Raw genomic sequence first — 16,167 nt, 5'->3', positions numbered from 1 at the left:
CAGATGCACACTGCCACAAGGTCGGCGCAGGAATTGAGGAAGTGGAAATTTCCACTCCCATCCGTGCTGCAGCCAATGGGAGTCTGCATGGTGAAGGAGCATCTCTCTCCTGTGCTGTGTGTGTGTGTGTGTGTGTTGGAGAGCAAGACGTGTACCTTTTAAAACATGAAAGAACAGGGTGTCATCTGATACCCTCCACCTAAAAGGAGGACCAGATTGTTGTGCTCTGAGGCTGCCAAATCCCTGCTCTTCCAGCAGTTAATGGTTTGAGCGATTATCTCACTAAAGCATTCAGGGTTATAACCTCCAAAGTGAGAGACGGAGCACCAAAGTGTTGCTCTGCTGTTGCTGCAACAAAACAGATGTCTTTCTGTCGGCTTCCCTGGGCCCTGCTCCAAAACACCCCCCCCCCCATGCAGTGCAGTGATTTGCATATCTGGTGCCTTTCATTTATTGCATCCACCGGGTCCCAAAATAATTTTGACTTATAAAGGCTGTGTGATTATTTTGGGATGTGTATTTTTTTGGCCCGATGCTCAGTCTGGTTAGTTCACAATGTGTATGAGGGGTGGTGTGCAGCTGTTTGACATTGCCCGGTGAAAGATTCAACTCTGTGCTATTCAGTTTGTGACAAGGGGATCTGCGTTCATCTGGCTTTCCGTTTCATTTTGGGAAGGCGGCTTGTGTTAGTTCTCAGACGTGCATGATTAGCGAGAGGTTTCCAGCTCTCCACCAATCCCGCTGCGTCTTCGTTTTCAGACTGTTGGCAAATTTTAGGCAGGTCAATCTCAAGTAAATTGCGTGCTGGATTAAGGCTGGGGGCAGATTGAAACCCAGCACAGAATATCCCCCATTCTAATACACAGGAATAACTAGATGTGTTTTAGGTTTCCCTTTGTACCAGAGTCAGTCTGCTGTACGATTTGTGTCAATCAAAAGCAACCTCCCTAGTGTCATTTTCGTTGACGTAGCCACGGCACAGATCAGTCATCTCTGACTGCCAGTGTTACCCTGAATAGTAATGTCATTCAGGGTGGCCCGTGCTTCACTCTGCTCATGTGTATCTCAGTCATGGAGCGATCACCCCTTTTCTCCAGCTGGGCTCATCGATAAAGCACACAGCGTCTCTGTGTGAGTGAGTGGGGAGTGAGCGGATCCGTGTCTGGCCGTACACCAGCAGAAACACCGCGAAAGGCCGCGCCCCCGCTGCGCTCTGGCTCCCGCGTCACGCGCCTTTCCCCGCCTGCGCAGGTGATCCGCTCGGATTCCCCGGCACCCGCACCCACCCCAGGGGGCATCTGAAACGGATCAGAGGCGCACTCCCAAGCAGCTGGCTGCGGTTGCCAGGCGTCGCGCTGCCAGTTTGTGCCGTTACCCCACGCGTTCCTGTCAGCGAGTGTGTGTAACGGCCCCGCGGTGCTCAGCCGGGGTTTGCTTTGTGCGCCGTTGCGGTTGCTGTTCTGAAAGCGCCCCAACGCGTCTTTGGTGTAAGTGCTCATTACCAGCCCAGTGCTGCAACACGCAGGCTGCGGACTGGAGCGCATTGCATCAGTCCGGTGGGATAATCCCAGAGCATGAAGCTGGATCAGCCCAGAGGCTGGGTATGGCTGTATATGTTTACAAAGTCACTCAAGCCAACCAAAGGGGCGGGGGAGACGTTCGCGATCCCAAAACGTATGCTTACTCCCAACAACTTGGCTGTTCTGGTTTCATAACAGCGGTTGAGGGAGTCAAAGCAGGTTAGGCAGCTTTGTGCGGTAAACGAAGTCTAGACCAGCCCACCCCCACCCCTCATAGTTTAAATTGAAAAATGGTCAGTGTTTAATGGACAGTTTCCAGACATGTCCGTGTTAAACCCAGCCAAGGCCATCTCGGTTTTATTTAGCAGGCGGTAATAATTGTAGTAATCGTGATGACTAAGTTCTGGATAGTGTTCATAAAGGTGATTGCAGTCCAAAGCAACGGCTCCGCAGTCAGAAGTACTAGCCATCTTTAACAGCGCGTCTGGGGTCTCCGAGTTCACTGGCAGCCGGACTCACACAGCGATCCCAGTAATTTCATTGCCGCAGGCGTTCCTCTTTTCCAAACTCCCCAAATAGACGGGCCACGCTATCAAATTATATTATCTCAGGCTTGACAGGAGCTCCCCTTGTTTTGATTTCTGACCCTGGAATTTAATTGTGTATACCAAAAGCAAACACACTTAAGGGCTCAAAAGGCGATAAATTCAACACACGGGGCCTCCTCCTCCTCCTCCTCCGCGCTCCCCTTTAGCCACGGTGGCGGCCGAGGTGTGGAATGTGGAGCGATTTGCTGGCGCGGCGGCGGGGGCCTTGTGAGCGGCCTCTGGACGTGCAGCGGCTCTCTGCTGTTAGCGTGGAAGCCCCGGCGCTCTCTCTCCCACTGCCAGCGGGTTCCTGGGCGGCCTCGGTATTTCTCCCCCGTCACGCGCCTGGGCTCGCCCCATCTCTGCGGCCTGCGCTTCCGCGGCTTTGGGATCCGCGATGGGCTGGGCAGTGTTGTGTTTTTGTCTCCCTTTTTTTTTTGTTTGGTTTTTTTTCTTTTTTAAATGGGCCTCCTTCAACTGACACCACAAAGGATGGTCCGTGTCGATCCTTCACGTTTCCATTGAAGGTTTTGCGGACAAATGATCTGGGCTTTCTCATGAAGTACTGTGAGGTTTTTTTTTTTTTATTTTTTGAGGTTAATTGTATTGAGTATGAAGCATTGATATCAGCTCTGAAAACTGTTTTTGCGTGTGGAAATAAAAATGCACAAAAGCTTTTTTTTTTTTTTTTTGCACAGCCAAGGAAGTAGACCAAAAGGCGTCACATCAAGTGATGCTGTGGCATTTTAAACACCTAGTCAACCCTATTGTGTGCGTCTGAATGGGACAGCACAGACATGGGGAGAAAACAGTATAATGCTACTCCACAGGCCTCATGGTTATGACTGGAATGTTAACAGTAGCCTTCCAAGGTGGACGATTGACAGCTCTCTCTCTATGCTCATGGGCAGTTATGGTGCAAATCTAGAGAGGATGGAGGTCAGTGGGGGTGTGCTTGATTCAGTGCCCATCACTGCAGCGGTTACACAGACTACAGGCAAACTCCATCCACACCAGACAGCACCGCTTTCCTGTTTTGCCCCTGAATAACACCCCGGTGAGTCCGTCCTGTCGGGGCTTCTTGTTTGCTCCCTCCTCCGAGCGAGCTGGGCCCAGAGGGGCATTCTGTGGAATCACTTAAGGTCTCAGAGGTTGATTAGCCATGAATAATGACAGCTTGCTTATGCTTTAGGCCCAGTTACTTGCAGAATGCGTATGCGTGTTTGAGCATGCGTGTGTGTGTGTGTGTGTGAGCTTGCGTGCATCTGGGCCGCAGGCTCCCAGGGCATGCAGCACCCTCCTCCAGCAGCCCTGTGCCGCAGTCTGCTACCTCTGCTCTCTGTTTTCCTCTTAAATACTCTATAATAAAATAAACAGCAAACCGCAGCTCGAAAAGGACCAAATCAGCATTAATTCAGCTGCCCGTTGAGAGAGGACTGACATCCAGCCCAGTCTAACATGTGGCTTTTTTAATGCTGTGCAGTGGGGCCTTTCAGAGCCGCGTCGTCCTATGATGGAAAATCACATTTTGATTTTTCATGTATATTTTTCTTGAGTTGTTAGAACGTTCTCGGCGCGTCAGACTCCCCAAGTGCTAGGGCTGTGTTGAAAAGTAAACGCCGGCTGGGGGAAGACAATGCAGGGTGTGCACTGAAGGGGCTTTGAGTTGGAAGTGCGCTCTCGACGTGCTGTAAGACTGTTGTGGGGGGAGCGGTACGCTCTCTTTCCGAAATCCCTGCTTGTAGCCGAGCCTTAGAACGAAGTACAAAAATTGTGCAGCAGGCCTGTGGCTTCACAGCGGGATTAAGCCTCGAACAAATGGAGTGTAGTTGATGTGACGCTCCCTGGGATGGTGGCAGTCTACCCTGGCTCTGCCTCAGCTCCCTGCACACCTGGCTGTGCTGATGTGACTCTCAGTTCAGAATGCTGTCCTTCCTCTGCTTGTCAAACCCCCCCCCCCCCCCCCCAAGCAGGAAGCGTGCACCGCCCTCAGACTGCTGCTTGGAATCTGGGCCATGCGCTTGGACCCATGCCAGATTTGTCTGTGCCCCCCCCCCCCCCCCCCCAGATGCTCTTTCCTCTCTTTCACGGTGACACCGGCTCAGCAGACGGTGTGGTACCTCCTGCCCAGAAGAAAGAACCAGTCCGGCGGCCCGAGTGAGATTCCTCCGACGGTGGCCGGCAGATTTTTGCATGCGTAGCAGCGGCCCCTGCGGTTGAAACGGCCGGGGTGTGCGGGGGCGGACTTTGATCTTCAAGCTTACAGTCGGAGCATGTGTCACGTCCCAGCTCTGTGGCGGTCATGTGGGGCCTCAGGCGCTCCGCGCAGTGCGCGGCATCCAACCTGTTAGCCTGAAGGGGCCTGGCGACACAGATAACATGGAGGAAAACAGCCACAGACAGCCTGTCCAAAAAACCAGAGTCATTGGCAGCCACGTTATATGAAAATGGAATGTCCCTCACCACGGTATAAAAGAGCCATCTGAGAGACATGTTTATGAGGCCTATGGGGCCATTTTTTTATGATCAGAATGTAACACTCAGGATGTTTTGAGTCACTTCCTTAACCGACAGTTCTCAGAGGAAGCTGAACAAAAGGTCCAGTGTGTTGTTTTCAGAATCCAAACCATGTCGAAGTTGTTTAGGGGAAACGGAGGAATGGAGCGATGAAACGAAAAACAACCTCTCTGTGCTGCAGAATGTCAGGGTCTTCTGGCCATGAGTCACCCAGTGTTTAGAAAGACATAATTACGGGCTAGCGTCGCATGCAATCCAGTTAAAACTGGTCGTCCTTTGTGTTTTGAATGGCACCAGCGGTAAATAATTGTGAAATTTTGAGGAAATCTCCAACAATGAGAAGTCGGACACAGGAAGGCTTTTCTCAGCTCGAGCATGCGGTCCACAACTGTCGTCAGCAACATGGACTGGGCTTGTTCCCCTTACCAGGCACATTTAACTTTTGTGGTTTAGATAGTTTGACTCTGAAATGACACTGCTCTTGTGCTCTTATGACGGAAGCACTTGGCCGGTGCTCTCTTTGTCACCATATGCACACTTTGCATTTTCTTGAATGTGTGGGGGGGGGGAAAAAGGGAATACTTTGTGAATTTAGCATTATCCTTCTGTGATATGGCAGTGTGTGTAGTCTCTCCTTTCTGGGATCATGTCTATATTCTGACCCACACCTGTGTCATCACGCTTTATGTACACTTTTGAAAGGATGTGGCTTATTTGACTCAGAAATGACCCTTTGATGCCTTGGGCAATGGGTGTGTTAAGGAAGCAGGCCCACAATCCTCTGAGTGGGAAGCAGCTCAGTTATAAACCCTGAAGCCCTGTCACTTACAGGTTAATGAAATGACTGTCTGTCTGCCTGCACCCCCCACCCCCTTTCATAGCTCTGCGGTTGTTACCTAGGCAACCATTTAGGTGACAGCTGGCAGTGGGGTGTTCTGTAAGGTCACGTTGGGTGAGCATGTTGTGAAATTGCAAGGAGCCCTACACCGTAGGAAATAAGGCTGAACATGTGACCTAATAGAAATGTGGGAAAGCATGAGTGAGCGAATATAGCACTTTTTGGTTCAACCCTAAAGCCGTCCTTGTAATGGCACCCTTGTCCAAAAAAATAATGCCGATATCAGCACGTTTAGCCGCCACTGTGGGCAGTGAGTAACTTTTACAAGAAAACCATGATGCTCTAAATAGGGATGCAGACATGTTCCGCGGTGACGTCATGCACCAAACGCTGCAAGTGGCTGATTGAATTAGCAGAACAAAGGGAGTGGGCGGCTCTGCCCCGCGGCCCTCATTCCCCCTAACACAACCGGGGGGCACCTGACTTTCATACGGGGTCAAAGGTCGTGAACTGGCCCCCAGCAGGCTGATGTCATCAGGAAGTCAGCTGATTGGCTAGAAGAGCCTGCCTTTGTCTGGGACCTTTGTGTGTTGAGGACTGCAAGGCTGTTAAAGGTATTTCTGGACATCTGTCTTCAGTGTTGTATAAGGCATTATATAAGGGTCTGCTTAGGAGGTCAGTTTTGTTTTGAATTTTTGAGGAAGAGAGGAGGAGCGTCCCACGTGCATTTTCTGAAACTCGTGGGTTTAAATGAGTGCAAGTCACCCTTGTTTGGAAGGCCCTGTAATGTACATTTGATACGAAAGTAGCGCCCAGTAGAGAGGCGGTGGTTATCCTCCGCTGAGATGTCAGGGTTTGCGTGCGCAGAGCAGGCCTGCTTCAAACAGAGCCGGAGAGCAGGCCGAGCAGTGCAGGCCCTCTGAGACTGCACTGCAGGTCTAGCGTGTCATTTCAGCTTATGTTCAGAAGCCATGTCTCCCTCCCCCAGCAATAATTCAAGCTTCCCCGTAGGGTCTAGATCCTCCACGTCTAAAGGCACATTTTTTTTTTTTTACAACTCCCGCCAAAGTCCTTGACCTCTGGTGCACGGCGGAAACTTACGGGGTTATTCCTTGTGGAAGGTTGCGTTTCAGTATGTTAACTCGTTTCCCAGACCTCCCCTTTTCTATTGTCAAAATGGCTGATCTCTGCCTTTTTCAGATTACTTTTGTTGCAGTAGTTTCTATAAAGAAATGTTTCCACCACATGAACTGAGGCTCTGCATTGTCAAAGGAGGAGGTGGAAAAATGGAGGTGGGAGAGGTTTTTGCAGCTGTCCCCGTCTGTCTAATTTAGTCACACGGAGGGGGCGGGGCCAAAGGCACCTCCATCGCTGAAATCGAGACAGGCTGTGAAACACTTGTTTTAGCCTTGTTTTTTAAGCTTCTGTCAGAGAATCATGAACTAAGCTCACCGTTTCTCTTTTGGCAGACCGGCCGCATTGACAAAGCCTACCCAACGGTGTGCGGCCACACAGGGCCCGTGCTGGACATCGACTGGTGCCCGCACAACGACCAGGTCATCGCCAGCGGCTCTGAGGACTGCACTGTGATGGTATGACGGACGCCTCTCCGTTTCGCCCTCCTGTGGAAGCCACATCTGCCCCTTATGAGAAAATGAAGGCTCTCCTCTTCACTCACCAATACCACCCCACCGTGCTCCCCAAGCGCTTCACTGAACTGTTCATTACTGTCACATATGCCTGTGTGCTTTGAAAATTCATGAATACACAGTACACACAGGCATATATACACACACACACACAGCTTTTATGGCTATGAATAGTAACCATTAGATGACATATTTTGTGAAACCCCTTATAAAGGCATTTGTGCAATGCAGTATTGATTGTGGCGAAGTGCTGTAAGCCCAGCTTTGAGGTTACAGCAGGCCACAGGGAGCCAGGCTGCATTCTGTCAAATGCAAATCAGCAGCGGAGGATGATTAATGGTTTTTATCCATGGTCTGAGTTCATGCAAGCTATAAGTGTAGCCTCTCCTTATTTGGGTCCATGAAACAAAGCAACAAGTCATGATTTTTTCCCCACTTCCTCACAAGTGAGGAACATATCTGAGTGTTCACTTCCCTTTGAAACTAGCAGCCAGAGAACAAACTTCATCTTCCCTAAAGTATCATATGGCTGATCTGCACATGAATGAATACAGCGGTTAAGATGCTTCACATGTTGCACTCAGCACCAGGATGGGTCTTGTTCTAGACACTCAGCTGCTGCACAGTAACCCTCCTCTATGTAGGTGCTCTTTCTGTCCCAGGATTAATTGTGCAGAACATGGGAGCTCTTAACAGGAGACAGCATGAGCGATGGCCTCAGACCTGACAGTAATTTCGCTAAGAGCCCATTTCCCATGAGCAAAACTGGAACACCAAGCTTCCTCTCTGCATGACGAGAACAAGAGGCCTCTGTGTCACCTGCCTTCCTGAGACTCACTTATGAGGAATACAGAACTGATCCTATCTCGGCTTGGCAAGAGCCTGGCACATGGTCCTAGTTCCTTCACTTCTGGCCAGAAGAGTAGCACTATCTGGATATCAGGATATCAGGTCGCAGGGGTTTAAGCTCTTTGCTGCCATCTACAGACTTACCGTTGTAAGTGTAGCCCACAGAATTGCCCCCAGTACACAATTCCTAATGTCAGGCTGATTTCAGTTTTGGATAGCATTTTTATGTGGGTATTCAACTGAATGTACTGTTTTAATGAGAATATCCAACCAGACCTACCAAAGAATGCCCATTTCACACATGAATAAGTATGCATTTTGTCTGGTCAGAACAACCTCATAAGTGACAGCAGTTTCCCTTTCTCTTGATCTGCTTGGATTAATTTATTTTTCACCAACACATATTATTTCCCCAGGTATGGCAGATCCCTGAAAATGGACTGACCACTTCCCTGGCTGAGCCTGTGGTAGTTTTAGAGGGGCACTCCAAGAGGGTGGGCATCGTCACATGGCACCCCACGGCCCGCAACGTCCTTCTCAGTGCTGGTGAGTGCGCTTCTTGGATTGCTGGTAGGGTAACTGCTGCAAGTTGACTTTGACTTCAGACTGCAAATAAACTGTTGTTGCAGTTGGTTAGGTCAGGCTTCACAAAGCACCGTATGAGCCAGTTTAGTTCTGAGATTAGAAGATGGATTTCTGTGCAATGAGAGCTTGGCAATTCGTCTTTATGACTGTGGTTGACTCATGGAAGACTTTAGTTGACTTATCAGGAGTATAAAAAAGTACCTGAAACATGGTTTTCTGGTCCTATTTGAGTCCTGTAAAGATAAGCATTTTTCCAAACTCCCCTGCCCACACAAGCGGGTTTCCTTCGGTTTTACGTCTTACATCTTGTGCATTGGAAGGTTGCTTTTCGTTCTCTTCAGCTGGTGCAGTATGAATGAAGTGGGGGTTCACCTGTTGTCATTTTGACCATCTCATTATTTTCTTTCTTTTGTTTAATCTGCGCCACAGTCTGCCTTCCTTCTAATCCCCATCAGGGAAATTCAGTCACCTGCTGTGAGCTTGCGTCACTATTGGCAGCAGTTTTCCCTGAAAGCCTAAAAAGCTTTTTCTGCCGGCCTTGGGCCTGTCCCTGTATATCCTCCCACTGAATGCAGCCACAGGCATAGTGACTGTTAACTCTATATTTTACTGAAACAGAATCAAGTGTCCTCAAACAGACAATCCAATATATATGTTTTAAAGTACATCTTTTATAAATGCACGGGGGGTATTTCAGACAGTGAAGTAGGGAAATTCAAGGAAATGACATATTTGTTAGTTAAAAAAGTGTAAACCGTATGTATATGTGGTAGTAAAACACAAGCCTTTCTAAGTAGCACATGTTCTCTTCCCTCCCTCACCCATCTAACTTGACGCACCCCTGTTCCCTTTTCTCCCCAGGCTGCGACAACCTGATCATCATCTGGAATGTAGGCACCGGCGAGGCCTTGATCAACCTGGAGGACATGCACCCTGACGTCATCTACAGCGCCTGCTGGAACCGCAACGGCAGCCTCATCTGCACCGCCTGCAAGGACAAGAAGATCCGCGTCATCGACCCTCGCAAGGAAGAGATCATCGCCGTAAGTGTCTCTCGTTTATCCGTTTCACACCGGGATGCATATGTATAGCCACGATGTGCAAATGTACAGCCACGTCTTGCAGAGACACATTAGAAAAGGAGTAGGACAAAGGTAAATTTATTTTGGTACATGTCTGTATCTGATATGGAGAGCAGTAGATGTATCATTGGGAATCCTTATGATATAGTGGTAAAGAACTGGGCTTGTAACCCAAAAGCTGCTGGTACGTTGCCCCAGTGCTATCTTTTGTAGTCTTAGGTAAGGTACTGTGGGAAGAAAAAAAAAGAACTGTGGTTGAAGTCCCTTTAGATAAGAAAATCTGCTAAGGAACTGTATGTATTATGTAAGAAAGAGTCCAATACAAACATTGCTTTACTGGCTAAAATGTGCCCCTGTGTGCTTCCTCCTATTCCCTCACACTTCGTCCGCTCTGCACTACAGGAGAAGGACAAGGCCCATGAAGGGGCGCGGCCCATGAGAGCCATCTTCCTAGCCGATGGCAACATCTTCACCACGGGCTTCAGCCGCATGAGCGAGAGACAGTTGGCCCTCTGGAACCCGGTAGGTCCCCCAGAACCAAGCCCTGGCCCCACAGTTCTTCCATCTGCTGGACGTGCAGTATTTATGTGCGGTGCACATGCATGCAGTGATCCAAAACGAAGCCCAGAAGCCTTTATGTCATCAATTAAAACAATGAGAATGTTTTCTTTAGATTCTCTTATTCAGCTCACTAGAGAAAGACATTACTGTTTTGACCTAAGAATTTCAGATTCAATGACGTACACAGTTTAAAAACTTGCAGTTGTATTTTTCTAGCATGCAGATTGTCATCCCCACACAGTACACAGCAAAAAATATTTTTATTTATTGCCATATTTCTGGACTGATCAATAAAAGAAATGTAAATTCCCCAAATGCTGAGAGAATGAAAATATCCTAACTTTTCTCCTAGTTCCTGCTGTAGTTTGCCTTTTATAGTCCCTCTGCTTCATTGTGTGTGGAATACCATTAGTCTGTCACTTTAGAGAAGAATGTCTAAAGTCAGGATCTAACCGGATGTGTAAAAAATCAAGCTTTACTTTTGGTTGTGTAACCTTACTGTCAATATTTTTGGTCTGGAACTGAATCACTGCTTTTAATATCAGCAAAACATGGAGGAGCCAATTTCAGTGCATGAGCTGGACACAAGCAATGGAGTTCTTCTTCCCTTCTACGACCCTGACACCAATGTGGTCTACCTGTGTGGAAAGGTGAGAGATTTGCTGCTGACAGTAGGGCGTGACTCCGTGTGAGAAAGTTCATTTCGCACCCGGCCATTATGTGTGTAGTATGGACACAGCACAAGGCATCTCAGCCGTAACTGCAGAGCCTTTCATGCCAAGTCAGCAATTTCATTGCTTTCTTAAAATGAATTTCCATTTTTAAGAAAGCCTCCTTGCATGACCACTCTCTCTTACAGCTTCTTAGTTTTGTCATGAAAAATTGCTTTGTGATAAAATGTTATTGCATCGGGAATGAACCTCAAAACTAGTGCTGTGTCCACACATCCGTATGATTGAATATTACGGGTAAAAAATAGAATCACATCCCGCGCTGTGACTCATGTTGTAATGATTGCCAGTTGTCATGAGACCAGTTACTGAAATGTAACAGCGTTGTATGAAATACTTTTAGGTTCCCAGCAGCATGAGTTTTCACACGCAGTATGTAGCTGAGGTTTTTGCTCGCAGATGTTGGAGGCTTACTGTCAGATTGGTGGTGCACATTGAGATGAGAACACGTTCACTCTGGAGGACAGCCCAACCCGCTGCGCACCAGAGTCTCCCAAAGCTGTTTTACATTGATGCACTGCTTAGATCAGGCTTATGTGTTACATGTTGTTCAGCAGAGTGATGCTGTACTTAATGTTGATATGATCTTTCTCGATATATATGACATACTCTACCCGTCAGAATACCAGATGCCAATACCAAGTAGGAACATATCTCATACATGAGCTAATACTATGACAGAGTAGCGTTTAGGATTTTAGATCATCTATCATTAGAAGTTTTTTTTTAATGGATTCAGTATGTATATCTCAGATTTTTATTGTATAGTTGGAAAAGTGGAATATCATATGTTTAAAACAGATTTTTTACTGTGATAAAACCAGGTTAGGTGTTCACAACACATTTTAAGGCAGGATGGTGAAATGTAAAGATGGTGGTTAACCACTTGATCCTCTCTCGGTTGTGAAGGGTGACAGCAGCATCCGCTACTTCGAGATCACAGACGAGGCGCCCTTCGTCCATTACCTCAACACTTTCACCACCAAGGAGCCTCAGAGGGGCATGGGCTACATGCCCAAGCGTGGGCTGGATGTCAATAAGTGTGAAATCGCCAGGTGAGCCTCCGGAGATCTGTTCCACACGTGAGGGGCGGAATGCGGTTTCAGATGTCCCCATGTGTGCAATTTTTCAACAAATAAAGGTATTAGCTGATTTTATCCAGTAGAGGGCACCCTTGCACCCCTTCTGAGTTCCAACGAGGGGGACCACAGCTGGGGTTGAACTGTGGTGGTCAACTCCAGCTTCTAAAGAGTAAGGAGAATGAAGAGGGCATCAGTAAATATATTGATATGAAATTAATTCATAGTTGGACTTTCAAAGACCAGAAGTTAAACAGTGGTCTTTTGTCTTGATTGATTGTGTGTGTCATTATTCACATTATTGCTTTGTCATGGATCACAGAGCATTTTATATTCATGTTATTTTTTTTCATAGGTTTTATAAACTGCATGAGAGAAAATGCGAGCCTATTATTATGACTGTGCCAAGAAAGGTAAGCCCTGCATTTGTGGTACTCATTACTGAACACAGGGGGGAGCTGTGCTGAAATATTTACGTTAAAAGCAGCTTGGAGACCATCTCAGAGCCTCCACATGTGATACATTTAAATACTTAGCCATACCTTATGGACTTCCTTATCAGATTCATAGTCAAATGTAACTACATGACGAATAATGTAGTAAGAATGTGCTTAGAAGCTATGTGTCCATGATAAGATAATGATAAGGTAATGACAAGTATTAGGTTGACATATGTACAAGTTAGTAATACCTACAGTACTGGTCTTCCCCCCAAGCCTTCCTCTCTTTCCCTTATTAGGTTTAAAGGTATGTGTCCATGAGTGTTAGTGGATCCCTTGATGCCACTTTCTGTGCTTCTGTCGTGCAGTCGGACTTGTTCCAGGATGACTTGTACCCCGACACGGCAGGGCCCGACTGCGCCCTGGAGGCAGAGGAATGGTTTGAGGGAAAGAACGGCGACCCCATCCTCATTTCCCTCAAGCACGGTTACATCCCCGGCAAGAACCGCGACCTCAAGGTGGTCAAGAAGAACATCCTGGATAACAAGCTGACCAAGAACACGGAGAACACAGGCCCCGCCCACAAGACGGCAGCCCCCACCCCATCTATAGTGAGTACCAATGGCTCTGGCACCTAGCACTCCATGGTGGTCCTGATGTACTGTCGCTGTGGGCAACCCCGGCCCACAATGCACTTACGCTGTCTGTATTTCATTTTAACATCAGCTGATCCATCTAATGTCTTGTGCGGCCACACAATTGTTTCCTGTTTATGTAGCATGGAAGCCATCCACAAAGCGCTCAGGAAACGTCAGGCACACATGTGTCACATGTGTCTCCAGATTTGTTACTTCCTCCTTGTTTTAAGGAGCGGCACATTAGCTACCAGTGTATTGCACACCGTTCAAAACTGAATTTCTCTTGAGACCAAGATCTTGTCATTAACTGGTTTCCGACACTGGGTGAGTGCTTCGCAGATGTGCCCTTTAAGTTGTAGAATATGTAGCTGCAGTGTAACGTGCTCTGCCAGACTTCACACAGAGGTTTCTAAATTTTCCCCTTTGCCCACAGCGTCAGTAGATGCTGCTGTCGCCGGCCGGGCTGACGCTCGCCTCCCTGCCCCACCTCTCCCACAACACAGCAGACCCATCAGTAGGCAAACTGGGAGAGACCCAGCCCTTAATCTGAACCTGTAGTCTGTAATCATCTGGGATGGGTCCCCATGGAGCCTACAGCTTTCTGCTTTGCAGCGCCGTTTTAATGTGGAGCCTTCATACCGGAAAGGCAAAATTGGTAGTATTTCATATGTTTGTAGTAATTCTGAACAGGCCGTCCTCATTGCAAAACCTCATGCAGGATGGGCTGTGTTGTACTTAAAGTGACATTCTTTTTTCAACACCAAGGTGGCTGTGTGTTGGAAAAACTGCAATGGCCTAAATACCTTTTGACCATTACATTATATTACATTATTGTCATTTAGCAGATGCTCTTATCCAGAGAGGCTTATATAGTTTATAGTTTTATCCATTTATATTGCTTGGTTGTGGGTTATCTTGCCAAAGGTTATAACAGTGCCCCAGCAGGGAATTAAACCAGCAACCTTTTGGTTACAAGCACTGCTTCTTACCTGTGAAGAAAGGAAACACTTGGGATTATGTTCAAGCTGAAAAAACTTTTTATAGATGGTTGAACAACCAATTTAGTTTAATTATGATTAAGACAATGCTCCAGCCATAGATTTGTTTAACAACCGATTCAAAACAAATCTAAAAGCCACTAAACATTCATCTTAATCTGATGTAAATGATAGACGTTTTAGCAGAAGTAAGTATATACAGTGGGTACCTGAGACCAGGATTGGGAAACACTGATACAGGGAACAACTGCTTGGAAAATCCAATTAGAGGACACAGTTATAAGCCCTTGACTTTCTAACTGCTGTTAAATATGATGTGGCCTTCAGAAACAGGGTGACGTGTTTGTGTAATGTAGTGTGTACTGGATGTTTGGATCAGCTTCTGAGAAATGCATGTTCTCTGACCCAATCCTTCTCATTACTCTCCTCCAGAAAAACGAAGCCAAGCTGGATGAGATCCTGAAAGAAGTCAAATCCCTCAAGGACCTCATCAGCAGTCAGGAGAAGCGAATCATCAAACTAGAAGAGCAAATGTCCAAGGTTGCGATCTAAGTAACCTCCCCTGCCAACCGTTCAGGACGATCCATTGGCTGGGAGGTGGGCGGGGCCCGTCACTGCCAATCTTGACAGCGTTCCGCCTGAAGCCCGCCGAGCAATGATCCCAAGCAACATTCCAAGATGAACTTTTTCTTATCCCTCTGCCCCTCACCCACAGCCCCATTACAACACACAAGGAGAAAGAGAGAAAGAAAAGGCAAACTCTTGCAATTAATATTCCAGCTTTTTATTAAAAAAATCATACCTTTGTAATAAGTGGCAATTTGTCTTTTTTAATGGAGAAGTCTTAATTTTATCTTATATTTTAAATTGTGACCAAGAAAATTCCGACATGAACAGTTTTTATTTACTGTGGTATACCCAAATGTTTTATATGTAGCTATCAGTATTGCATTTCTCCCTTAACTTTTTGTTGCCAAATTTTAAAGGAGTTTTGTTTACACATCTCCTTGACAGTATTTTGCTTTGCTTTTTCTGTTTTTTTTTTGCTTTTTTTGTTCAAGATACAAACTATAAGGGACAATGCAATAGGATGGTAATATATGAGGGGGGGGGGGGGGGGGATTTCAGCAAACAATCTTATTACTGTAAAATGTACCAATGGGGGATAAAAGCTAATTTTGACCGACCAGCTAAAGAAGTATTTGCTCATTGAATGGGAAGGAAATAATTTCTCATATTAAATTGTTGTTTTTGCTGCCATGTTCTTTTGGGTGCCCATTTAGAGCGTTGAGGTATTGAGGCGCGGTGGAACTGTATGGCCTTTTTCTGCTGTAAATGTTTTTGCAAATCTAGTAGTTCCCCTCTGGCTGTTGTAAAGGTTGTCTTGAGAGCAGTTTCCAACCGTTCCTTTCCAGTGGATCACTTTAAGGGACTGCTCTGTCAAGAGTGCCTGCTTCTCATCAAAACCTTTCTGACACCAGTTTATGCATGCAATAAAGATTTTACTCATTCAAAGAAATTCTCTCTACAATAAATCTCATAAGACCTTATCTCTCCTTTGAAACTGTTTGTCTACTCCTCTGCTTCTCTCTTGCCTTCTGACTTTTTTTTTCTGATTCTCTCTGAATTGGTAGCAAAGATGCGTTTAGTCTCACATTGTGTCCGATGAACTACCTGGAAACATTTAAATATGCCTCCTTTGCTGATGGATGTTGTCTGACATTGTCAGTGGCAGCCAGACAGTGAATGATTTTGAAAGTTGCCTTTAACTTGGCGTTAGTTTCCCCAAAGTTTAATAAAAACAGAATGCTAGGTATAAAATGTTTGGCCACTCTGATACATGATTGTACTCTCAGGCTTTTCTGACCATTTGATGTTTTCAGTTGCCATATTACTTAGGGTGTATATATAAGAAGGACTGTAACAATCATCTGGGAGACCATAATACAAAATCTCTTAGTTTGCTTTGGTATTTTGAGTCCTTCCTTGATTGACTCTGAGCAGGAGAAACTTCAGCTTGTCCCTATTTTTGTTTTTGTGTCTTTTCCCGTTTGTCAGGTAAAGAAATCAGACTTAACATGGTTTTTGTAATA

The 16,167-nt window shown here is 46.5% G+C and overlaps 1 protein-coding gene across 2 annotated transcripts in view; it reads left to right on the top strand.

The window, feature by feature from the left end:
- LOC118776018 (coronin-1C-A) overlaps positions 1 to 15,003 on the top strand; it is a 50,836-nt gene extending 35,833 nt beyond the window's left edge. The window contains exons 3-11 of one of the 2 annotated variants that reach the window (XM_036526058.1): positions 6,932 to 7,054; positions 8,377 to 8,506; positions 9,407 to 9,588; positions 10,030 to 10,149; positions 10,734 to 10,838; positions 11,829 to 11,974; positions 12,354 to 12,411; positions 12,807 to 13,049; positions 14,507 to 15,003. In XM_036526058.1, the coding sequence (XP_036381951.1) occupies positions 6,932 to 7,054; positions 8,377 to 8,506; positions 9,407 to 9,588; positions 10,030 to 10,149; positions 10,734 to 10,838; positions 11,829 to 11,974; positions 12,354 to 12,411; positions 12,807 to 13,049; positions 14,507 to 14,626 (1,227 nt within the window). In that variant the 3' untranslated portion in view covers positions 14,627 to 15,003. The remainder of the gene's footprint in view (positions 1 to 6,931; positions 7,055 to 8,376; positions 8,507 to 9,406; positions 9,589 to 10,029; positions 10,150 to 10,733; positions 10,839 to 11,828; positions 11,975 to 12,353; positions 12,412 to 12,806; positions 13,050 to 14,506) is intronic. The other variant, XM_036526059.1, reaches the window with a different exon arrangement.
- The last annotated feature ends 1,164 nt before the right edge of the window (positions 15,004 to 16,167 follow it).

The sequence above is a fragment of the Megalops cyprinoides genome, chromosome 4 (genome assembly GCF_013368585.1).
Source record: "Megalops cyprinoides isolate fMegCyp1 chromosome 4, fMegCyp1.pri, whole genome shotgun sequence".
NCBI lineage: Eukaryota > Metazoa > Chordata > Actinopteri > Elopiformes > Megalopidae > Megalops > Megalops cyprinoides.
This window is presented reverse-complemented; position numbering and strand designations above follow the sequence as displayed.